Source organism: Furipterus horrens, unplaced genomic scaffold (assembly GCF_987537825.1).
Source record: "Furipterus horrens unplaced genomic scaffold, mFurHor1.1.pri manual_scaffold_13, whole genome shotgun sequence".
NCBI classification, from domain to species: domain Eukaryota; kingdom Metazoa; phylum Chordata; class Mammalia; order Chiroptera; family Furipteridae; genus Furipterus; species Furipterus horrens.
The window spans coordinates 34,139,417-34,164,322 of NW_028327183.1; the positions used below are offsets into that span (position 1 = coordinate 34,139,417).

At 51.7% G+C, this 24,906-nt stretch overlaps 1 protein-coding gene across 1 annotated transcript in view; it reads left to right on the top strand.

The window, feature by feature from the left end:
* Nucleotides 1-24,906, top strand: part of CHST8 (carbohydrate sulfotransferase 8) — a 118,366-nt gene that overhangs the window by 35,328 nt on the left and 58,132 nt on the right. The window contains exon 2 of the mRNA XM_090259851.1: nt 18,088-18,303. Within this exon, the coding sequence (XP_090115977.1) occupies nt 18,195-18,303 (109 nt within the window). The 5' untranslated portion in view covers nt 18,088-18,194. The remainder of the gene's footprint in view (nt 1-18,087; nt 18,304-24,906) is intronic.

Below are 24,906 nucleotides of genomic sequence, written 5' to 3' on the forward strand. Positions count from 1 at the left end.
CCTTTTAGGGGAGCTGATGATGATGCACGTGGTTCCTATCAAAGGTTGATGTATGTCTTTTGCAATGATCGGGTGCACCTTTCTTGAGGTGCCGGCAAAGTCTGCACAGTGATGCCCAGCCACCTTTATACCTTACATCGTGTTAGATCCAGATCACATGAAATTCGTTCTAAAACTGGTTCTTGCAAATCGTCTTTCTCTGCCTTGCATGAAAGAAACTAGCAGCGGCACACATCATCAGGATTGTCACCCATCTGTACAAAACCTTGTGGTCCTAAAGGATACAGAGCCTTCCTTGCCTATTGGAAACTCCCATGAAACTGGTGTTGAGGGCATCAGACCTTGCCTTGGTGAAGAAACTGAGAACAGAGCCTAGGGGAATATATTGTGAAGGCCAAACTAACGACTTATCGAGGTTGGCAAGCTAAAGTTTGCCAAAGGTCAAATCTATTATTTAGCTGTTAGTTGTGATGAACGGATGATAAAGGAAACCATGCACAACTAGCTCGGTATGTGTGGCACACGGCTGACGAGATGATTAGAAAGGAAAGACTTTTCCTGAGCTTTGGAGGCCACCAGTAGAATTGATTATATCCTTGAACTGGAGTCAAATTTCTTTGAAATAAATGAACTGAATTGGAAAATAATATTAGATTTGCATTATGGGTGTTCTTGCAATGCCAAATTCAAGACAAGGGCTGTGTACGTCTGTGTCTGTGTGTGTGAATACAGGGAAAAACCTCACAAATATTTTCAGAATATGCTCCATCATTCCCTGCCAGGCTTTAGCTTCTAACACTTTGCCAATTTTTTAGGAGACTTCAACCTTGCTAACAACGTAATTAATTGTGTAAAAATAAAAAATAAAAATAAAAATCCAACCAACCCCAAACACCCCAAAGCCAATGCATTGTATGCTGTGCTGTTTTCCTAGCTCAATGAAGAACTGAATGCCAGTGAAATTAAATTTCATGCAGGGTTCTTTTGATCAAAACTGAAATTGTCAAAGGGGCTTGGTGGGTAAATGGGCAGAAGGTAGATGTTACCATATTTTTAATCATCAGGGAAAAAACCAACTGCATTAAATTTTCAAAATCTATCATTCTGATGTGTTTGGCATACTCAGCAGGCATGATGGAAATAGTTTTGCAAACACAGAACTTGAGAATAAATGCCAACCCCATTGCTCGATGCGCCAGCCCAAGCAGCCCAAGTCCCGAGCTGGCTGCAGGGGCATAGTGCCCAGGACAGCTGGTAGCTTTCCCTTCTCGATGAAGGAAGTGCTTGAGGGCCAGTTTCACGGGAGCCCTTTCCAGAGGTGTCACATCTCTCTGTGGGTCTGCCTGTATCCTGAGCTCCTGAGACATTTCCTGGAGATCCCGTAGGAAGCTTTACAGCTCCTATTTCTTGCTGGCATTCAGGTTTTGCTAGATGATAGATAGTCAGCAGAAGGGTGTTTCTCCAGCTCCAGGCTGATGGACTGACCTGAGAGAGAAGCACTTTGGGGAGCTCTGTTCATCCAAAGCAGCTGTTGGCATGACCGAGCACTCCCTGTGTACCAGGTATTCCTCCAAAAGGTGCACCCTCGTTGCCCGTTAGTCCTTATTACAGTCCTGTGAGGCAGCCGTTGTTATACCCATTTTGCAGGTGAGAAAACTAAGGCATAGGGAGCTGAGGTGGCTTACCCAGGGTGACATAGTTGGTAAACGATGGAGCCAGAACATGACCCCAGGCAGCCTGGCAGTGCTAGGGTCCTCCTCCCAGCCATCACTGCATCTCGTCCCGCTTGTATTGCATTCACATCCACTAAGCAGCTGAGTTTCCTGCACTTCTCCAGATGAAAACAAACAGGGAGGGCCAGACTTAACATGAAGAGTAACATAGTTGGTTTTTTTTTTTTTTTAAGATTTTATTTATTTATTTTTAGAGAGGGAAAGAAAGAGAGAAAGAGAGGGAGAGGGTGAGGAACATCCATGTAAGATAGAAGCATCAATCGGTTGCCTGTGTAATGTGCCCACACCTGCAACCCAGGCATGTGCCCTGCCCAGGAATTGAACCAGTAACCTTTTGCTTTGTGGGATGACACCCAACCATCTGAGCTACACCAGTTAGGGTGAGAGTAATATAGTTTTTCAAGATCCAGAATATTCACACCAGAAAAGCTTATGGCCAACAAGTGACCTAAGAAATAATGTTATCAGAGCATAAACACAAAAGCATACAATTTTTTAACATCAAAGTAGAGTGTCCTCTAAAAGTGTCAATTCTCATGCAAATGGAAGACATGAATTTTCATGTCATGGCTGAAATTTCTCATCGGGACTATTAAGGTATCCTCTCCCTTGGTCTCCCTGCTTCTGCCCTTGCCTACCTATGTGGCCAGAGGGATCCTGCTGAAATCCAGGTCACCTATTGTCCTTCCCCTGCCCCATCCCACTCAAAGTAAAGCCAGCATCCTTCGAATGGCCCACGTGACTGGTCCCCTTGTTGCTTCTCTGACCTTAACTCCTTTCACTCTTCTTTATGTTTGTTTCTCTCCAGACACACAGGGTGTCAGGGATGCCTCCACCCCAAGTCTGTGCCCAGGTGGTTTCCTAGACACCCACGCGGTTCAGAGGTCACCTTCTCAGTCAGGCCCTGTCCCACATGCTTAGGTCTGGAGACCTGCCTCCAGCCTCCTGCCCTCCCAATCCCCCTTCCTCTGCTCTGTTTTTCTTTTCTCCATGGCATTTATCGCCCTCTAATGTTATTTATGTTTTTCTAATTTATTACGTTTCTAGAACTGTCTGTCTTCTCCTGGTTGCAATGTAATTTGATAAGGGCAGGATCTTCATTTTGTTCACCAATGGATCCCCGTTGCCTAGAACAGTGCTAGGCACATAGTAGGTACTCATGAAATATTTACTACATGTGTGGTTTCCTCTAGAGGGGAGGGAGAGGGGAGCAGGAGGGAGGAGTACAAAGAAAGACTCCAAATATTGGCCATTGTTTTATCCTTTAAGCTGAGGGTAAATGCATGAAATATTTTATAATGAGCCTTTAAGAATCAAACAGGGTCCCAACGTAAAATGTATAGATGGTTTGTATCAGCAGGGTAGTCCCCGCTCTCCCCACCCAAGTGCCTTGCCTCGTCTTTGTGTATCATCCTACATCAGTGGCTGCAAGGGCAGGTCCTTGGGCAGCTGTGTTTGTAACAGGCGAGATGTGGACAGATAGAAAAGAAATGCTAGGCCAGGGGCTCAGGGCAGCTGGGCTTGGAGGGGCAACAGAAGGAAGGGAGCCGAGCTGACGTGCAGGCTGACTGTCAACGCATGTTGGGGACAGCTGAGCTGAGAAACAAGACGGAGAGTCAGCCAGACGCACGATGGCCCAGGGTTGGCTCCTGAGAGCAGGATGCCTGGGGGTGGGTGTCTGATGACCTTGCCAGGAGGGCTTGTGTCCCTTCTCTTTGTCAGAGGAGAGGTGGAAAGAAACGTTTTCTGCGCCACCTGAAAGAGCTGAGTCAGGGACCCGGGCCAATACATTAGAGGGTTGACCTGAGCAGGTCTGTGACTTCCTGCACCGTGTAAGATCCCCAAGTGCTTGAAAGAAGAGCCATTTTCTGGATTTGTTTTAGTTACGATCAGTTTATGTCCATGACCCTGACAGAGTGAGTCCTGGCAGTGTGGAAACTCTGGCCCAGCCAGGGCAGTGGTGTGCGGGCAAGGTGAGCTGGTCAGTGTCCCAGCCTCGTGGCTGGGAGGACAGTCTTCCCTGCATGCACCAGGCAGCTTCCGGAATGTCGATCAATGCCCCTGGTGAGCACGAGTCCTTCAGAGGAGCACCATTGATCAGGCTAGATGAAAAACAAGTGGCAGTGATTGGGTCGAGTGAATATTCATTTGGAAATGTCAGTGAGCAAGTGGGATTGTGCCTCCGGGGACTTGCCTGGCAGGATCGATTCTGGATGTGAGGTGACCCCATGTTTACAGAGGCTGAGGGCTCAGGCCAGGGACCCTGGATAGAGAATGTCTGGAACAGTGAGAGCTGACATTTCCCCACCATCCCACCCCTCCTTGAGGTGCTGATTAAAGCTGGGGCTGACAGTGTGCTTGCAGGGTGTAGGTGGGCATCCTGGCTGGGGCCTTTGTGTTCAGGTGGGTCACTCTGCACAGTGGCTGCCAGGCCTGGGGACATCTATGTGCCTGAAAGAGACGGAAGGATCTCAGGACGCACAGTTTCTGGTCTCCTGAGCCTGCTTTGCTCTGAGGTTCCCATCTCCCTCCTGCACACTGGGGGAGGGTCTTCAAGGTTGTCCAGCTGCAGTAGTCTTTAGTCTTTAGCTGAGACCCTTCTTCCCACTTTCATCCCAGCTCTGCTCAGATGGGGCTGGGGCTGGGGCTAGTGGAGGCCCTGAGCTTTGGGACCAGGGTCCTGTATTGTGGTGTGTGCCTCCTCACCCTGGGAGGGAGAAAGGGAGGGAGGGAGGGATGGTTGGATAGGTGGGTGGGTGGGTAGCTGGATGGGTGGATGTTGGGTTTACCTACTTCACCCTGGGAGCCCTGTTCCCTGACTAGAAGCTTCCTAGATGGGGGTGAGAGGTCATCACTGCTGGCCCAGGAGGCCAGGGACCCTGCCAGCTCATTGCCAGGTGCACAGTCACCAAGGTGCAGCCAACCTCTCCCCCCAGGCCCAATTAACCATCTGCAAGAGCCGCCATTGGCATGGGGAGGGACTTGTTCCGCTTCTCCATGCAGACTGCTCAGCTAACAAGGGGGTTTGTGAAATTTTTAATTATGGCTTCCATGCCTGGCTTAATTATTTGCATATGGCTTTTGCAAGTGAGAAGAGGACGCCTGCACACAACGCTTCTCCTCAGCCCCACATTTGACTTTAATTAAAGGCAGAACCTGAGGTCTTTCCATCACTAATGATCATGGAAAATTAGCTTCCAATTCCCAGGGGTTTGCCAGAGCGATGCACCCTGAGGCGGAGAGAGGATGGAGCGGAAAGTGGAGCGGAGGCACAGATGGCAGATGGCCCCCCTGGTGGCCACTCCTGAGCCCCCTCCACCCCATCCAACCCCTGTCTTCCCTCCAGGCCGTGGTGGAAAGGGAGGCCTTGCTCGCCTCTGCCAGGAAGGAGGCCTGACCCCGGGCAGTGGCTGTGGGGGAGCACCATCAAGCTGGGGGTGAGGCTGCTTATGATCATTCTCTGGGCTGTGGCTGGACTCCTTTCACTGGGCAGAGGAATGAGAAGTTCTGAAACAGCCACACTTGGGTGCATACATGTCCACTCACACAGGTGCTCACCCAGGCACAGAATACACGGACCTCCACCACTCATCCCCAGGACAGAGTCATAGAGACACGTCTGCATGTTCACACATGTGTGTGCACACACAAAGTCACAGAAACATTTACACATGAGCTGAAGGTTGTCTCGGGGTCTCCCTCGCTCTCACTGCCCCTCAAGCTCTCACTGAGACCCAGGTTTGCTTGGGAGTCAGTGGGCTGGTGCAGCAGGCAGGATGTGGTTCAGCTGGGAGGGCTGCTGAGAGCGGCAGAGTGGCCCTGACCCCCTCCCTGCTGACTGACACAGGTTCTGGTAACCCAGGGCTGCTCCCCTCAGAGCACGGTACTCCCCCAACCCCTGGCATGGGGGCAGGGAGGTGCCTTTGGCTCTGGGTCCAGGAGTTCTGTTCCGTGGTTGCAGACGGGGCTCCCTCTCCCCTGCTGGATGTAACAAGGATGCCTGTAGGCTGGACTGCAGCTACAAGCATCATGCAGTCCCAAAGGAGCCATATGAGGACAAGAGCTGCCCCAAGGGCCAAAGAGCAGAGCCCCAGGAAGGGCTTGGGTCTCCGGTGACACCATGGTGCTGTGAGACTCCTATCTGGTTGTCACAGGGTTCATGTCAAATGCTCAGGCTGACCCTGTCTGCACACAGTTGATGGCAGCCACAGAACGAGGCGAGCACTCGTCTCCTGGCAACACCCCAGTCCCCTTCTGAGGTCACTGCCCTGCAGGCCAGGGCTGAGCCTTCTGCCACAGGGGCTGTATTAGGTACTGGGGCTGCTGTGACAAAGATCGCAGGCTGGGGGCTTCAACAACCATTATTTATTATCCCACAGCTCTGGATACTGGAGGTCTGAGACTGAGGCGTGAGCAGGGCTGGTTCCTTCAGAGGCTGGTGAGGGAGCATCTGCCCAGGCCTCGCCCCTAGCTTCTGGGGGTCTGCTGGCCCTCTTTGTGTCCCTTGGCTGGTAGACCTCTGCTGTTATCCTCACGTAGCAGTCTTTCTGTGTACATGTCTGTGTCCCGATTTCCCCTTTTTATGAGAACATTGGTCGTATTAAGTTAGGGGACCACTCTATTTCAGCATGACATCTTAACTAATTACCTCTTTGATGACCCCATCTTCAAGTAAGGTCATATTCTGAAGTACTGGGGTTAGGGCTTCAACATATGAAGGTTTTTTTGTGAGAGCAGGGGGACATATAACAGGTGCATATGAATGTGAGAGTGTGTGTGTACACGTGTGTTCCACTGCTGGATGGGGCTCCCGTGCCGCTCTTCCCTTGTCCCGCCACAGTGACTGTTCTCCAAGCAGAGGCAGGTGCCCTGTGCTGGACCCCCACATGTCTGCATGGGGGCCACACAGCTCTGGAGCTGTAGGGAGCGGCTTCTGCCTGGGAAGGCCTCTGCAGCCTCTCTCCACACCTGCTGGCCCACAGGCCTTTTCTCTCCTCAGATGATTTTGCACAAAATTCCTTGAACTGTTAGCATCATTTTAATCCAGAGGTCAGGTGCCTTTCCCCAAGCCAGACTATGCTATTTGTGGCAGGGGTAGTGGCAGGTGGACTCCAGGCCAAATTGAGCTTGGACTTGAGTTTTGATTCACTCAGGTAGGTTTTTAAAATGACCATTGCTTGCCAATTGAAGAATCAGGAAATTTCAAGTTAAAATCCAGGTTTCCAAATTGGAAGTTCTGACTAAAAGTCTGGTCATTAGATATGTCATTTTAAAAACAATTTTCATTATGAAAGTGTCATATGGTTATTATAGGAAATGGGCTGCTTCAAACAAGTGTTCCCTGAAGACCAATAATTGGCCACTCTGGGTCTCATCATAAAAACGTGTGTTTCCACCTCTGTCGTTCTCTTTTCATCAACCATGTAAGAAGTCAGGGCTCAAGTGACCCTTTGGATGACAGAGTGGCACAAGGGCACAGCAGTGGGCCCAGGTGGATGCCAGCTGCTTTCAGGTGCTCCTAGTCAGCTTCATCCTGCCTGCATCCTTGGCCCATCAGTCCAGCCCAGCAGACATGCCACTGAGTGCCATGTCCAGGGATCATAAAGTTTTAGCACCTTTTCTGTGTCCTTGAAGAGAGAGATGAGGACATCTGGGACTCAGGACAGCAGAAAGAGCTGCAGGCTCAGAGATGGAAAAACCAGACCCCTTCTCAATTGTTCAAGATAAGCAAAGAAGTCGGCAGAGCCGTTTGGCAAGACGGGCAAGACTGACCATATAGGAGCACGTGCCCTGCCAGGAGAGGACTGGGACCCAGCATCCCACCCCCTGTCCTGAGCCTATTCCCCTCCACGCTGGAACAGCATTTCACCACACTAAGAATCTCCACAAACAGTCCTGTGGTATCAGTTTACCAGGGACTGACTTACTGGTTGGAAACACTGAAGCTCAGAGATGTAAAATGATGATACCCAGAGTCTCCCAGTGAGAAAATTTAGTGCTGAGAAGCAGGTGCTCTAAGCCCAGTGCTCTTTTCTCTGCATGAGCCTGTTAGCTGTGTAGGAGGAAAGCCCAGGGTCTGTGGGGACACACACAGGGCACCTCACCTGGCCTGAGGGTTGTCAGGGTGTGGTGAGACATGAGACTGGAGGTGGGAGGTCGGAGAGACTGGGCCTTGTGGGACACTCTGAGACTTTAAACTTGGACCATTGGGCAACTGGAGGCCCTCAGACAGTTTTGAACAAGAGAGTGACAGACTACTGTGGATGCAGGGAGCTGTCCAGGCCCCCGGTGCTGAATCAGCCTCACTGGGGCTGGAGAAGGGAGACAAGACAAATATGCAGGAGGTGGAGTCTACAGTTGGATGTGGGTGAACAGGAGAGGGTGGATTAGGGTGGGCCTACATTTATGGCTTTTAAGCACCCTGTGGTGGAAGGAAGGGAAGGCATTGGGGTCAGAGTGGCGGAGGAGACCTGAAGCACAGGATGTCAGCTGGAGACATGAGGCAGAGACTCACAGAAGACTGGCTGCTGTCTCATGCATAACTACTCATTAGAACTTCCAGGTCATGCCATCACCATAGCCCCATCCTGGTAGCCTTCAAGCGACCCAATTATCCACAGAGCAACCAGGATAAGGCCAACAGACTTGATTGTTCTGCCACATTCTTAGTCTTTGAGCCCCCAGAGTGGAAGAAATGAACTTGTTTTGAGGAGCACTACAGGGAGAATCATGCCGAACTATTAGGGATCAAGTGTATGATGGTCAGTCTTAGAGCGAGCTTAGAGAGGCCAGCCTGCTCCCAAAGAGGACGGCTGTGCATGTGCATTGTGCAGACACGCAGGGCACACCTGCTGGACTCCACGTGACCTCAGTTCAGAGGACCCAGCTGGCCCTAGTGTGCATGCATCCCTTACCTTCCTCTCTTCTCTTACTAGCTCTCTTTGCTCCCCCCACATTGCCCAAGTACCTACTCTGTGTCAGGCGCTATTGGAAGCAGGGTGCACAAAGGCAAGTCCTCTGGGGCATCCTGTGCCAGCCATAGGGAGAGGGATTCCCTGGAAGAAAGCCAAGCCTCCTTGCCATTCTCTCCTCCTCCTCTGGTGTCTTTGGATTGCTGTTAGCAGCTTGAAGGCAATTGCACCCTTTCAGGGGCCAGGACATTCTGGGTTTACTCATACACTCCTTTCTGTTCATATTATACTCCAACTTTCAATTTTGAGAAGTAAATATACAATTTTTTTCCTTTCCTGTAATTTTCCCTGCTATGGCGGTGAATGTCAGAGCAGCTGGAAAATGTGAATAGCTCAGTGCTTTCTAAAAGTGAGAGGAGGCTGCACGGCATTGCACCGTGTCTGCTGCTCTTGGCCAGGTCCGGAGGCTCTGCTGGGGGACACCCGCTTCGGGCTGAACTGTCAGGGGAACTTTAACCCAAACAATGCGTGTCTCTGCCTTCCACCGGCAATGAGGTAATTGCCAAGGAGTCAACGCGTGTGTGCACTTGCATGTTAGAAGAGGTGAAGTGAGGCCATCTGTGTACACAGTCAAACTTTCTGCATTTTCCTCTGGAGACTTTCGAAGGTCAGGACACTCTGGTATATGCTTTTGTCTGGGAGAAATGAGTCAGACAGATCTGGGTGGCTTAGTTACTGTGTAACCTTGGCCATGTTTAGAGTCTCTGGGTCTTAATCCCGTCATCTGTAAAACAGAGCAACAAGCTTGGACATATGCCGCCCAGGTCCCCTTTCTGGAAGGACTCACTGATCACCCACAGGATATGTGGTCAGCAACCAGCCCCCAGCTGTCAGCTCATTCAGGGTCTGCCTCAGCAACAGACAGCCTCATCCAAGGTCATGCCCTTCCCTGAGCAGCTCACATCCAGCCACTGAGTCAGGGGAGGCTGGAAGGTGCAGCCGTTTCTGCCCCCTAAAGGACCTGCGACAGGCTACACCTGCTCCAGAGCTCCCTGTCCAGGCTTAGCCGGACCTGAGTCCCTGCTCAACTTCTGCCCACTTCAGCATCCTCCCTTTTCCCTGCACAGGTGTGGATCCTTAATAAACACCTTGCACCCTGAGCCGTGTCTCAGCATCTCCTTAAAGAGAACCAAACCTATGAAAAATAAGGATAATGATTTTCACTTCAAGAGATCACTGTGTGAAAGCTACATGGGATGTTTATATGTGTCTAGTGTAGTGCCTGGAATGTTAACAAAGCATGATAAATATCTATCTTTTTCCCTTTTTTTCCATAAGAATAGTGTCACTAAATCCCTTTCCAGGCCTTGAGCAGGTGTTCATTATCTGTGCCCTGTCATACAAAACCCAGAGAGGAGAGTGGCCCTGAAGGCCTAGCCAAGGACTCTGGAGCAAGTCTCGTGCCTGTGAAGTTCATTATTCCTGGATCATATCGGCCTTCTTCAGGGTTCCTCACTGAAAAGAAATAGAGCATGCAAATGCTCTTTTATCATAATCACCATGTATCCACAAAGTAATTCATAAAAGTGCTGGAAATATATTGGAATTCAATATTGTTTTAGTCCAAATCAATATTAATAATTGTTTGCATTTTTAAAGTGCGCTTCACAATTGAAGAATGCACAAAGATCAACCAGTAGTTGCTAACACATCAAATTTTCCTATTAAAGGCATAGTCCCTAAACTTTAAAATGTTTCTTGTACAACAGCGGATGGCACTGATCCATGAAAATGGTTATTTATTATTTACGTGCACAACATTAGAATTTGCTTCTGCTGTGCATGAGTTGAAAGGCCAGTAACTTTTATTTTAAGTTCTTGATTTTTTAAAAATTAAACATTTTATTTTGAGATAATTTTAGATTCCCATACAGTTGTAAGAAATAATACAGATAAATCCTGTGTACCCTTGATCCACCCTCCCCCCCCGCGCCCCCGCATAGTAACATGTTACACGACTATAGTACTGTACCACAGTGAGGATATTGGCATTGATATAGTCAGGATAGAGGCCATTTTCATCATCATAGGGATTCCTCATGTTGCCCTTTTTAATTCTTTAAAAATTAATGCTTTTTAAATGACAAAGGTAACTATAAACACAGTGGGATCCTCCTCATTAGCCCTTGTTAGATTTTTGCCTGGAAATGGTTTCTTTCCTAAGTGAGGCACCACCCCAGTGGGGCTCCGTGTATGGGCTCAAACAGAGCAGTGGTCACCTCAGTAGGGGACAGGACTCCCCTCAGCCAGGCAGGCCTCAGGAGTACATGGTTTTGTGGATCAGAAAGAACCTGAGAATGCAATTTCCAGTTTGACACTTGCGTCAGGGGCCTTTGCTCCCTCCACAAGGACAGAATTGTCTCAAAGGGAGGCAGCTTGGCAGCTCTGGTGCACAGGGCCCAGCAGTGACCCAGATTTGTGGCTAGGGTGTGGCTAGGGGATGTTGTCATCAGAGGGCCCCCAGCTCTGCCTGCAAGTGGCCTCATGCCAATGAAATTGACAAGGTGCCTTTCTGTTCTCCAAGATATTTGTCTCACACCAGGGTTATAAGGAACTTGGGAACTCATCTACAATGGATATTTTGGATGCAGCTGATTCTAAGATTAGGAAAATCAAATCTTGAGGGTCACCCAGGTGATGGGAGGGGCAGCCTGAGCTCCCCACTCTTAGCCTGTATCCATCCCATGACACCGTGCTGCTTGATTGGACTTCCTGGGCCCACAAACTCAGCTCCCCGTGTCCTGGTCATGTTTCACCCAGTCATGACCTTTACTGCTCTGGTCCTCCTTAGCTCCTGGGCCTACACCCAGTCGCCTGTGGAATGAGTGAAACTAGCAGGTAGAGAGTGATTTCTGCTCAGTATCAGCCTTCTGTTTGCTTTCATTAATGTTTTTCTTATTGTGGTAAATATATATATGTAAAATTTTTCACTTTAACCATTTTTAAGTCCAGAGGCATTAAATAATTCTTATTTTTGTTATGCATGCAGCCATCAGCGCCATCTATCTCCAGATCTTTTTTTGTCTTCGCCAGCTGAACCTCTATACGCATTAATTAATAATTCCCCTCCCCCAGCCTTTGGTAACCACTGTTCTACTTGCTGTCTCTGAATTTGACTACATGGAATCACACAGTATTTGTCCCACTGAGTGGCTTGCATGTGCTACTCTCATTGACTTTTGATTGACATATTCAGACTGTAAATTTGTTTGGGGATTTCCTAACATAATACTACATATTTGGGGATAATCCATTTTATGACATTTAAATGTCTTGTATATTCACACATATATTACATGTGTTAATGTACATGTATATAGAGAGGGTCGACATTTACCTCTACAAGAATATTAATTAGACTTCAAGCCCCATGAGTTGACATCTGTCCTACCCACGAGGGTTTGAAAGTGCTGCCCTCGCAGGAAGTGTGCTGTCTGTCAGTCCGTGGGAGCTTCCTTGCATCTTCTTCTCTCAGAAGTTTGGGCTACAGTTTGGGTCTGATTCTAATGTAGACCTGATCAAAACAAACCCACTGCTCCCCAAAATATAAATGACCTTTTTAAACTTCCAGGTCCATGGAGTACCGCTCTCCACATGGCCCCAACACCTCCATCCATTAACTCATGCTCGTTCAACATGCAGCAGAGGTCACCGATCGACATCCTGTGCCAGGCGCGGTGCAACAGCACTGGGAATCCGAAAGTGAGGGAGGCCCCGACACTGCTCCCAAGGCTCCCTGAATGCTCTTCACGCTATGGGGGAAGGGCTATAATTGAGGGACACACACTTACAAGATTTGGGGCACTGAATCCCCATTCCAGACTCTGCCAGAGTGGGATTGGAGAGTGGCTTGATCTCTCTACTTGCCGCATCAGCATAAAATGCCCTGAAAATGGAAGAAGTCCCAGAAGAGGTGTTATTTATAGTGTGGTTCTACCCCTCACAGCTGTCGAGGGCCTTGCAACCTGTGGCACCTGGGGCAGGCTCTCAGGACCTTCTCACCACAGCTGTGTGTCTGCAGGCTTCCCCTCAGTCTCTTATATAAGCAACTGTGGAAGCTGGGCCATGGCGTTCCTAGTGGAGCCATGGGGACAAGGCTTTGGGGCTGTCTGGGCCTGATTTACACCTCAGCCTCTGCCTTAGTGCTCCTCTCCCCTCTCAGGGAGCGTGGGGGATTAAAGGGAACCCTGCTTTGGAACAGGGAGTGGATGGCAGAGAATTTTCTGCCCCAAGAGTGTGGTGCAGCCTTGAGGGCCTGGGCACGCCGGGGCTGGGCCCTGGGCATTTCAGGACCCAGGTCAGTGCTCCCGGGTGTCAGCGTGGGGCAGGCGGTGTTCCAAGCCTGCAGCCCCGCCCTACAGTCCCAACCCTGGTGGCAGCTGTCTGTCGTCCGTCTTCTTCGCAGAGCATTGCAACCTTATGCCTGGGCATAAAAACTGGAGGGACTCATCCAAGAGTTCGCTGCTGCCACTGCCGCCATTAGTGAGGTTTTAATTAGCTGCAGGATTTTAATGATCTGAAATCAAGAAGATCCCCATCTCAGAAGGAAAGCAGGAGACACACACACACAGAACTTGTCTGACAAAACAGATGGAGGTGGTGTTCTCAGGGGACTGGGCTGTGTGCTCCGTCTTAGTGAGGAGCAAATGAGTTTCTGAGGCCAGGAGGCTGAGGAGGGAAGCGGAGGTCAGCCCATGCATTGTCCCAGAGGGGACAGAGCCCAGGTTGGCCCCTCTGCCGCCAGGGCTGATGCTCGGTGCCGGATTCAAGGTGACGGCAGTGCCTGGCTCCATGCTCCTCAAGTTGCCATAGCAGCCTCTCTCTCTCAATGAGCGGCTTCTCCTGGAGCCCTCAGCCAGGGAGGGAGGGGCGTCATTGTTTGCTCCTGCCCGTGTGAGGGGAGACTGACTGGACAGAGAACTTTCCCAGCCCGGGGTCCACGCACCAAGTGGGTGCCCCTGTGAGCATGTGCCCGGAAGCCTCCTGCTGCCTCCACGGGGCTGTGGGTGGGTCCCCACAGCCAGAGGGGGCCCTCTGGGTGACTGGGGGGAGCGTCCAGGCCTCGGAGCAGCCGCAGCCAAGCGCGTCCTTGGAGCCGTCCGCTCACCCGCCTGCCGGCCCGTCGCCACTGCAGGTGCGTGTCATTTGGCTGAATTCCCAAGTCCTTGCTTGTGCCCTGAAGTGAATTTTCCGAAGAGACAAATTTTAAAATCAGATCAATAAGGAAATGTGAGGAATCCTTGGCCCTGCCCTGTGTCCCAGGAGGTGTTTACAAGATTAATTGGATTTTTTTTTTCTTACAGTAAAAATTGGTGACGCCATTCAGCTCTCAGGGGGAGAAGCCACTGGGAGGGCTAGGAATTGCGACGAGGGCAGGATCTTCTAGAAACTCAGTGGGCTGTTTGTTTTTCTTGCCGTGTCCCTCCCCACTCCACCTCAGTTATTTGTGTTTTCTTGTCTGTCGGTCTTGGAAGGGAGGCAGGGAGGCAGAGAAGGCTGTTCCCTTTGTCACTGGAATCGAGGGTGCTGCAGTGTGCGAGGACGGTGCAACGGTTACAGGTGGGAGCAGGGGCCTGTGAATGTGTTTATGGGGACCTGGGTGGCCTGGCCGTGCCTGTGACCGTTCCCAGTGTCCACAACCCAGGCTGCAGCTCAACTCCCAGGAGGAGACAAACAGCCGTTGGACCAGCATCTCCCTATTGCCTTGAAAATAACTTGTGACTTTGAAGACAAAGACCCTCATGGAAACAGTTGATCGGTTGTGCACTCTCTGGAGTGTCTGCTGGTGTGTTGGTGACCTCCCATCTACCCCCCTCCTCTCCTTTAAAGAAAGGAGATTCTTACAGATGCTATGCTGTTGGCCCCCTCCTGGGGCATTGAGACCCAGCCAGGCTGTGAACCAGTTAACCAGAAGGGGAGGCATGCTAACCTTTTGATTCCTGTTTGCACAGAGCAGGGAGTTAGCTGGGTAGGTGGCCTCCAGTGAGAGCAAACACTGACAGGAGGGTCCGATGCTTCGGGGCTGGGCAGGGGAAGCCACGCATGGCTCTAGCTCCCACTTCCCGGGCACACAGAAGGTGCTTGTATTCTCTCGGGGACCAACAAAGGAAAAGGCCTCTGAAAAGGGAACTTGAATGGTTGATGCTCTTGCCACAGTGAAGGTGCAGGTCCTGAGGCGGCGTCCTCTTCTGCCCCAGGTTTGAGGGCTGAACATGGTCCTCATCCTTGCACCCAGGCACATAGGCTGCCAGAGCCTATGTGGTGGGTTGGTTTGGGCAAGTTCAGAAATGCGCGAAGGCGGGTTATGACTGCCAGACAGGGGAAGTTGAATGGTGATAATGTGACAGACTGAGGAGAAGAGGGGATTGACCAGCTCTTCTGTAGTCATTTCTGCAGTGCCAGCTGCTACATGAGAGTAATGATCACATGAGCATCTGCCTTTTTTCATCAAACAGGGTTTGGACTGAGGCTGGGAGATGCTTTATCAGCTGTTTAACCAGGCTCTTTTAGCCGTAAAACTTGCCATCCTTTTTCCCCTTTTCTCTCTCTTTCCCTCTCTCCTTCCTTATGAAATGTCCTGATGTCAGAGGTCATCCTAGGTTAGATTGGCTCTTGACTGCGTGTCAGACTCAGGAGGCCTGTGTAGCTGCGGACTGTGAGCCAACACCATGGCCAGCGTGACTGGGGTTCCGTGGCAGTTCCCTTATAGCTGGGGTCTTGCTGGGGACCGGCAGTGGTGTAGTGTGCAGGTGCTTGCCAGTGTGCACCCAGGCATATGTGTGTGTATATACATGTCAGTGCATGTGTCCTGTCCCCACTGCATCAGTGTATGTAATGTCATTCCCCTCCTTCAACTCTGGGAATCCCAAGGGGTTAAACCAACTGCTGGTGGGGGGTGGGGTGGGGTGGGGGGTGCAGAGTGAGGGTGGGAGGGAATAGCTCCACCTCTCCCATCAGCGGCTTACACTTCCCTTGGAATCTGGGGCTGGCCCTGGCAGGCCCTGCATGCAGCTCCTGGGAGACCGCACAGCATTGAGCTTGCTGTGGGCAGCACTGAGGGTGACCTTGTCCTTCAGCACAGCCTGGGGCCTGCACTGGCCCCCAGGAAAGTCCCATCTAGGGCAGCCATGGAAGGGGAGGCCATGGCCCCACATGAAGGGCTTCAGGGTCTGAGCCACTGGGGACGGGGACATGTGGCTGCCCATTTTCACCCACTGCACACCCGGTGACGGCAGGAAGCAGCAGTTTTTCTCAGAGGTGGGAGCCATTGCAGTGAGGTTGGGGCCAGCCTGAAACCCCAGAGCGAGCTCCAGAACAAAGCTGAGCCTGGCTCAGCACTGCCCCCCAAACATAAAAGCTGGGAGGTCGTGGGAACCACCTGCTTGGCACAGCCCAGAGAGCCTGGCGTTCAGGCGTGTTCCTCATGCGTAGAGGCCTGGGGCAGGTTAATTAAAGTTAACTGAGTGAAAAAATAATTACAGAGACTGCAGAGGGGAGAAACCCAAACCTGCAATTTAGTGCTCTTCAGTGCAGAGCTTTCCTGGAACCATGGAGTCCTTGGGATTTTGGGCTGGGCAGGGGAGGGGGGCTTCTCTTAAGATCACTTCCTGCCTCGTGCCTCACAGGCTGGACTCAGAAGTACAATAGCTGGCCTTCCTGCCCCAGTGCCTGGGTGCCAGGTCAGGAACTGGTTTTCTGCACTTGAGACTCCAAGCAGAGACGCATCCTTGTGATGAGCAGCACATCTGGTCTGGGGCCCAACCAGTCACCCACCTGTGGTCCACTTGCCTCAGCCTCCCTCGGGCACTGCCCTGTTCCAGGATGGGTGAAGCCAGGGCTCCTTGGGTGGAAAGAGGGTGGGGTGTGCCCTGACTGGTGTGGCTCAGTGTGTTGGGTGTCATACTATAAATCAAAGTGTCACTGGTTTGATTCCTGTTCGGGACACATGCCTGAGTTTCAGGCCGGGTTCCTGGTTGGGGGTGTGTGGGAGCAACTGATCAATGTTTCTCTCACACATCGATGTTTCTGTCCTTTTCTTTCCCCCTCCCTTCCCCTCTTTCTAAAACTAAATGAATAAAATCTTAAAAAAATAAAATAAAATAGAGAGTGTGGTGTCCCTGGACCCGGGCTGGTAAGAACTGGAGAAAATCAAGGGACAGAGTAACTTTTTTAAAGGGGTGGGAGGCCCCAGCCCACCTGGCGTAGCCTCCTGTGAGGATTCGTCCTCAGCACCCATGCCTCCCCACTGTAGGAGCTGACATCCTTTCTTCAGGCAAATGGCCTTTGGGTTGCCCCAATTTTGACCTACAGCCTGGCTCAGCTGGGGTCACAGGTTGATACTGGGGTATTTTGGATTCCTTCCCCTCCAGGAGGAACCAAGGTAAGGGGCAGGTTGCCTGCAAGCTCTTGGTCTGCCGTGGCCCATCTGTAGAAAGATGAGGACTGTTGGTGCCAGCCTCTGAGCCTGGGATCAGACTCAGGTCTGGCTACACTGCCCTAGCCCCAGCATGAGGAACTCAAGATCGGGGACAACCATGATCTGACCAGAGCTTCAGTTTCTGCTAGTGTGGCTATCCATAATCCCACCAGCCCATCCATCCATCTGTCAGGCAGGGACAGCTCTGCTGGTGTCGGGGAATGGCTGGGCAGGGGAGTCAGTCTTTCCCTGACATCCTCTGGGCCTGGGAGGCTCCATCTCAAAGCCTCCTACTCTGTGGACACCCTCGTCCCAAGCATCTCATAGGGTCGGGCCAGGGCAGAGGAAGATCCGAGGACTTCTCTGTCTGCTGGGCCAGCCGTAAGGGACAAGAACACGGATTTCTGCCCATACCTAGACCCCCACCTGGGGTGCATGCATGTTTGTTTAGAGCAGTGGTTCTCAACCTGTGGGTCGCGACCCCTTTGGGGGTCGAACGACCCTTTCACAGGGGTCACCTAAGACCATTGGAAAACACATATATAATTACATATTGTTTTTGTGATTAATCACTATGCTTTAGTTATGGTTGGGGGTCACCCCAACATGAGGAACTGTATTAAAGGGTCATGGCATTAGGAAGGTTGAGAACCACTGGTTTAGAATCTCAGAGTCTGGTCAGTGCAGGATGGTGGCCACTGTCCCTGGCTCTGGGCTTCCTCAGGCAGAGGCTGGGGCTGCAGATACAGGAGACCCTGAAGGAAAGCTGGTGTCCTGGCCACAGGTGTGGCTGGACTTCCCTCAGCCTCCTTGAGCTTGAAAAGGTGGGAGGGACAGACCTGAGTGAGTTCCAAAGGGCTGAGGGCTCCAGGGATTACACCTGGTCACATGCAGTAACTGGGTCCTCCGCCTGCCCGGGAGACTCTGTGCCTCGGTGATGGACCATCTCTCTCCCTCTGCCCTATAGACCGTGGCCTGATGGACACCTGGTGTAGACAATGAGGGACAGACTCGCTTCCCACACCCAGGAGGTGACCCCGGAGCACGGCTCAGACGACGCTGCGTGCTGGAACCATGCAGCTGGCCTGCCTGTTTTCATCCATCCTGCTATTTGGAGCAGCAGGCCTCCTGCTCTTCATCAGCCTGCAGGACCCCACGGAGCTCACCCCTCGGCTGGTGCCAGGTGAGTCCTTGCATTCGGCCCTGCCACCCTGTTGCCCTCCAAGTCTGCCCTGGTGCCAATCTGTGCCGAGACCCATGGCAGGCAAAGGAGGGGTTCTGGCCTCCTCCTGGCAGGCATCAGCCTGAATGTGGGAATACTGTGTCTGATGTCAGATTATAGCCTTAGGGCTATGGCCTCTGACCTCTGATCTCTGGCCTCCTGGCCTCTAGCCTGTGCACTCCCTTTGGGAATGATGGCCAGGCTGCCCATCTCTCAGCTGGTTGTTGCCTTTGGTGAAACTGAGATTTAAAGAGGATTCTGCCACCTCTTGGGGCCTGTTCTACATGATCTGGGACATCAGAAGGTGAAGGATTTCTCCTTGAACCCATATGCCCAGCCATGGAGACCCCTTAAATCCAGCCCCTTAGACCTGTGCAGAGGGGTCAGGGGTACCTCCTGGCTTTTTGAGGATGAGACTGCTCCTGCTGGTGCCCCACCTGCTGTCCCCTGTCCCACCTGTCCCTGGTGACCTCCTGGAGGGGCAAACCCTCCCTGACTGGCAAGGTCTGCTGGGGACAGGGGGATGGCAGTGAGGGGAGAGCAGGACAGATGGCTCTGGATCCTTTGATGTGGGGAGGTAGCTCCGGCAAGGTGCCTGCAGGCGGGAGACACCTCTTGCCTCAGGGAACACAGCAGTGTTGGAGGGCAGCAGGCACAGGGCTGAGGCCAGGGGTTGCTCTGCTTTGGAGTGAGAGGAAAGTGCCATTGTCAGGCCCAGAGCACCCACATCTCTCAGCAGTGGTCCCTGGGGCCTTGTTAGGAGAGGATCCATGAAGACACCCATGTGCTCTGTACTCTAGACATGAACAATATGAAGGAGGAGTGGAGACTGGGGGCTCCAGCAGAGGGTTTCTGCACAATCTTGGCCAGAAGCTCATAGCACAGGAGGGCAGAGCATGGCCTGGGGGCACCTGGCCCTCAGGGGCGGGGGACACAGGGTCCTCAGGCTGGCAGCCTCCCCCCAGCTCCCCTCCATGCTGTCTGGTGCTCACTCTCAGGGCAGAGTGTGGGCCTGTAGTTAGTTAATACGTGGAAAGGCAGGAGCATGAGACCAGAGTTAGGCCTCCAGCTTGGCAGCTGCTACCAGAGGCCCAGGCAGGGGAGGCCTCTGATTTGATCCTTTCATCATAGAGAGTCAGTGACAGGCAGCCAAGGCCATGTGTCCCAGGAGACAGCCGCGAGTCATTGGTGCTGACTCACCTGGGCTGGACCCTCACAGATGGTGGCTGTCACAAGTGGGTCTGGCTGCTCCCCAGCAAAGACATGTGACCAAGCTGGCTCCTCTGTGGGGACTTTGCAGTCTCCTGTGAGGCTAACAACTCTGTGCCAGCAGAATCACGCCCCACAAGGCAGCACCGTCAGGACCGACGAAGGGTTGGCCCTGCAGTTGTGTATTATCTGTGAGGAATCCAGCTCCTGAAAAGGGGACCTCACACATGACTTGGGGTGAATGGCACCACACACCTTTGGTGCATGTCTTTGTGTGTGTGTGTGTGTGTGTGTGTGTGTGTGTGGCTGGTGCACACATGGGCAGAGGGTCCTCATGGCGAATGTCCATGCTCTGTGGGACGAGCCTGGGAGAGAAGGCATGAGTGTCTGTAGTGTCCAGCTGAGACAGGGGATGCGCACCCATGCACCCATTCATGGTACACTCCAGGGGCAGAGGCTCTATTTCTGAGTGGGGTTGGATCTGGTGGCTGGGATTTCCAGGGTGAAGTGGTGAGCAGGCGTGGGGGCAGGATGGATCTCAGAGGCTTGGGCTGGCAGAGTTTGAAGGATGGGAGGAAGCTGAAGCCAGTGTCCCCTGAAGCCATGGACTGCGTGGGCCTGGCAGATGCAGGCAAGGAGCACACTGGGGGCCTGAGCCGTGTTCTTCAGGCTGCATAGGGAGCTCAGCCACCCTCGCCACGTGCCGGGTGATGGGCAACCTTGACACTCTACGTAAATCACATCAAACACAGCCATAAAACTTTAAATAATGCTTACATTACTTTCCCTGAGCAAAGTGTTCCTGACACAGGCTGTTTGTGTTGATTTGTTACTATTCATTTATTCTTTCCCTGTACTTCTCACAGCAGCCTAATTGTGATTCGGTACCAAGAAAGCAATATCAAAGTAATTTTCCACAACATTAGTTACAATTTTCTTCTGATCTTTCAAGTGAAACAATCCCATCCTGTTGGCTTCTCTGAGCATATAAACCTTGATTACATTTATCTGTTGGAAACCAGTGCTTACAAAGTGTATGTATCCAGTTGCAGAGGTGGGTGGCCCCAAGGGCCCTGGACCAGCTTCTGGGTGAATTTCTACTCGTGGGAAATGCAGATGCAGGAGGCTGCCAGCGCCATCCGGCTCAGGCAAGGTGTGTGGAGGGTGGGGGTCGGTGAGTGGGCATCTACAGAGGAAACTCCACACAAGCTGCTCTGTCTGTCTTTCACAGTGGCAGACAATTCCCTGGGGAACCAAGTCACTGGGATCTGCTGTTGGTGGTACTGACCAAGGTGGGAGGGAGAGGGTGAACAGGTGCAGATATGGAAACAAGCTTGAGAAGGTGGCTGGGAGCTCTTAGCTACCTGTGGTCCCTTGGGGCTGGAGCGTCATAGGAATTTTTCCCTTGCTGCTACCAGGTGTTAACAGCAGCTGAATTTCTCAGGCACCAGTCAGCAAACCTCACCTAGGTCATGCATTAGACACAGTCTCATAGGGTTGCCAACTCTTATAAATCTAGCTATATTTTCAAAACATTTGCTGTATCTAAATCAAGTCTTTTGAAATGTGAGTCATTGCCGGTTAACCTACCTTTGTTCTAAGATTAGATTTTCTTGTGTATCAGAGAACTCACCCATCCAGCTTTTTATTCTTCAATACTGCCAGGCCCTGAGGCTGCAGGAACCTCACTTCTTGACCCAAGAAACCAAACTTGCCCCTTCCCTAAGTGGAAGACTTGTAGAGCATTCCAGAGCCGGGACTAACACATCCTGGCACGAGGGGCCTGGGAGGCAGAAGACAGGCTCCACACTTGTGGCTGGGCAGCCTAAATCTTCATGAGCTGGCTTTCTTTAGGAATGTTCATTCTGGAGAGCTGGGAGAATACAGAAGTAGATTAGAACAGGGCAGTGAACCCCGTGCACCTAGCGCTCCCCATGTCGTCAGGCGGGTCCCACCCATGCCCCTGTCCGCTTCCCACCTTCCATATGATAGTGAGGCATATACCAGATGGAATATCAATTCAGCCATAAATGTTTCAAAATATTTCTCCATTTAAAAGATAAGAACTCTTTTTTTAATATTCAGCCATCTCTTGATATCATCAAATATCCAGCCAGCATTCACATATCTTTTTGCCTCACCAATATTATGAATACCTTTATTTCCAGTTTGTTGTATTCAGCACCCAGATCCGGCCCACATATTGCAGTTGGTGGGTGAGTCTTTAAATTTCTTCCATCTGTAAGATTCCATCTTTATTTCTCTCTTGCTGTTTATTGGAGGAAACTAACTGGGTCACAAGCCCTGCAGTTTCCCACAGTTGGAATTTTTGCTGATTGTGTCCACTTAGTATATAGTTCAATATTGTCTTCTGTTCTTTGTATTCACTATAAGTTAAGTAAATTAGCAGTTGGATCGGATACAGGCTTAGTTTTTCCCTCTTTCTTTGGCCAGAAATCACATGGAATTCTGGAAGCTCACATCTGCCCATCTCTCTTTTGGGATGTCAGTTGCCTAAATCTATCCTTCCTTGGGGCTGCACAATGCGCTGTTTAGTTTTATCATTCCTTTTTCATTCTTTTAAGTGGGATGGATTTTGTTTTAATGGGGTCAAGCAAGTCATTGTTAGTGATCCATGAAGCTGAAGTGACTGGTGGATCGATTGGTTTATTCATTGACACATTTTTAAAAATTGACTTTATGATACCAATTCTGTTGCTAGCACACTATAAATAGTGTGTTTGTTTTTTAAATTAAATGTTTGGTTTTGGCAGAGTGAGTTTTCTGAAAGCTTGCCTGAAACCGTGGATAGTGGTGCTGGGGACGGGCTGGTGCTGGGGTGCGGAGGCGGGAAGGCAGCCATGGGGACAGCAGAGGTCCCCACTCAGGGGCCCGGAGGGCAGACCAAGAGGCTGGACAGCTCAAATGATGTCTTGGTCCACAGCCTGCCCCAGGGCATTCCTTCCAGGGTGCAAGGGCATCCAAGGATAATAATAATAACAAACAACCATCAGGCATGTACTGCATGCCAGGTCTTGTGCTAAGCACTTTACATGTTTTAATGCATATAATTCTTATGAGCAATGGTGATTCTTCTTTTCAGACAAGGAGCCAAGCACTCCTGGAGTGGACACACCAGCCACAACACTGATCTTAGAGATTCTTCTTGTGACAGGCACTGTCACAAGCACTCTACATGTATCTGGCATTCATTTAATGCTTTCAAAACCCCACGAGTTCAGTACCGTTATACCATTTGACAGATGATTCTGTTGGGGGAAGAGAGGTTAAGAGCTGCATCCAAGGCCATGCACTTTGGGCTTCAGAGCCACCTTCAGAGCTGGTTGCTGCCCACTACACCTGCTGCCTTCCCAACACCTGTGATGCTTGTACTGCCGGGTCTGGGCCCAGCGCAGAGCCTGGGCAGAGAGAAGAGTGCGGATCAAGGTTTGGAGGCATGAGAGAACGTGGCATGGCAAGAACTCCCAGTGGGTTTGGGGCTCGGAGTGTGACCTGTGGATCTAGACGCGTGGCTGAAGACACAGCCAGGCTGGGGCCCAGGGAGCCCTGGAGCATTTCAGGAGAGCCAGCCTTGACTGCAGGCCATGGGAGCTCGGGGGTTCTGAGGCGGGAAGTGGCTGCGTGTTGTGGTGCTATAGGCAGAAGCAGGGGACTGGCCTGGAGGAGCTGAGTGAGGCTGGAAGAGATGGCAAGGCCATGGCAAGGCTCGGCAGAGGGCGGGCAGGTGGTGTATTTAGGGGTTAAGTTCATGGTTGGCCCACATGGGTGGAAGAATGAGAAGGGTAAGGAAGCAACCATCTCAGTTCAGGGTGACTTCAGCTCAGGGTTTCTGGCTCTGGCAGATGGGGTCAGGGTGCCTCTAACTGAGGCAGACACAGGATGGGGAGTGGTCTAGGGGAGGGGCTGGAGACCGTGCATTGTGCTTTAAGCAGATGGCATCTGAGATACTTGGCAGGGTGTGTGGAGCTGCCCTCCAACCCCTCCACCTGGGGCTCCGGCCCCACGGACCTCAGAACCAGGTGGGAGAAGCAGGAAGTGCCCACCTGCCCCACCTTGCCTCCACCTGCATCTTCATTCTCAGGTCAGAGTCCTGACTGGAGGGGTCAGGAGGGCGTCTTGGAACAGGGGAGGTGTGAGTTTCTTGCTTGCCTTCTCTACCTCACAAGAGCTGACCAGGTGCTGACCTCCAGCAGAAGCACAGAAGTGGGCTTGGACGAGATGCTGGTCTGCGGTGTCTCCGCCAGCACACACTGCGAGTGTCTTGCCCAGCAGCTCACAGCTAGAAACCAACAGAGCCATAGTGGCAGCACCCACAGGCCTGACCTCCCCTGGGGTCCTGCTCTGGGCCCCCGGAGGAAGTGTGGCCCTCACTCTCAGTGCCATGGTTACCAGAGACACAGCCCTGACTGTGATGAGAACTACAATGAATGCCATGTCAGAGGGTTTGTCTTGCTCCTACAACAGCCTTTTTTTCCAGGGGTACCCCTAGGTGCTCTGAGAGCACACCACCAGCCCAAAAGCCCTGGGGGTGGGAGGGCGGGCGCAGGGCCACAGGCGTAACTGCTGCGAGGCTGTAACAGCTCTAACATCCCCTGTGTGAGGGTGATGGAGAAAATGGAAGTGTGATGGCCATCCCTCCTTGGCCCTGTCCAGGGAGGGGCGGGCTGCTGGGCCACGGGGTCCAAGCCCATGCTCCTCCGGGCCAGGGGAGCCAATCCCTCCAGTGTCCGTGGGGCCGTCTGCTTTCCCTGGACAGGTAGGTTTTATTGGAATCCTCTCGAGTCTGTTTCCTGAAACCATTCTCTAACGGCATGTGGAACATCATATATATTTCCTACAAACCTTGTGAGGCTGACACATCCTTGTTGTGACTGTGAATATCAGATGTGACATGTAATTGCAGTGATCCATCCTGTTAAGTAGCTGGCAATCTATCATTGCAAAATCAGCAGGGCTGGGATTCTCGGAACCCAGTGTTTCTGAACAATGCACCTGCAGCCTGTCCAAGCTCTTACCAGGTGCCGCAGGGCTCACGAGGGCCGCTCTGCCTTCCCTCCACTCACCTGTCTGCGGCCACTGCAAAGGAAAGTGTCCCTTAGGAAAAACCACCCACTGACTTGCATTCCCTAGAGTGCCCTGTCCTTGTCACAGCGTGCGCCAGGCTCTCAAAATCATGTTATGATGCTTGTAACAGTGGCCCTTTGGCCTCCTGCCCCACCCCCTCTTCCTTGTAAACGCCATAATAGCTTCATGGGGATTCTTTCTGGGGCCAGGGAGTGGTCAGTGTACTGGACCCCTGGTGGGCTCTGTGTGGACAATGTGGTGGCTGGAGGT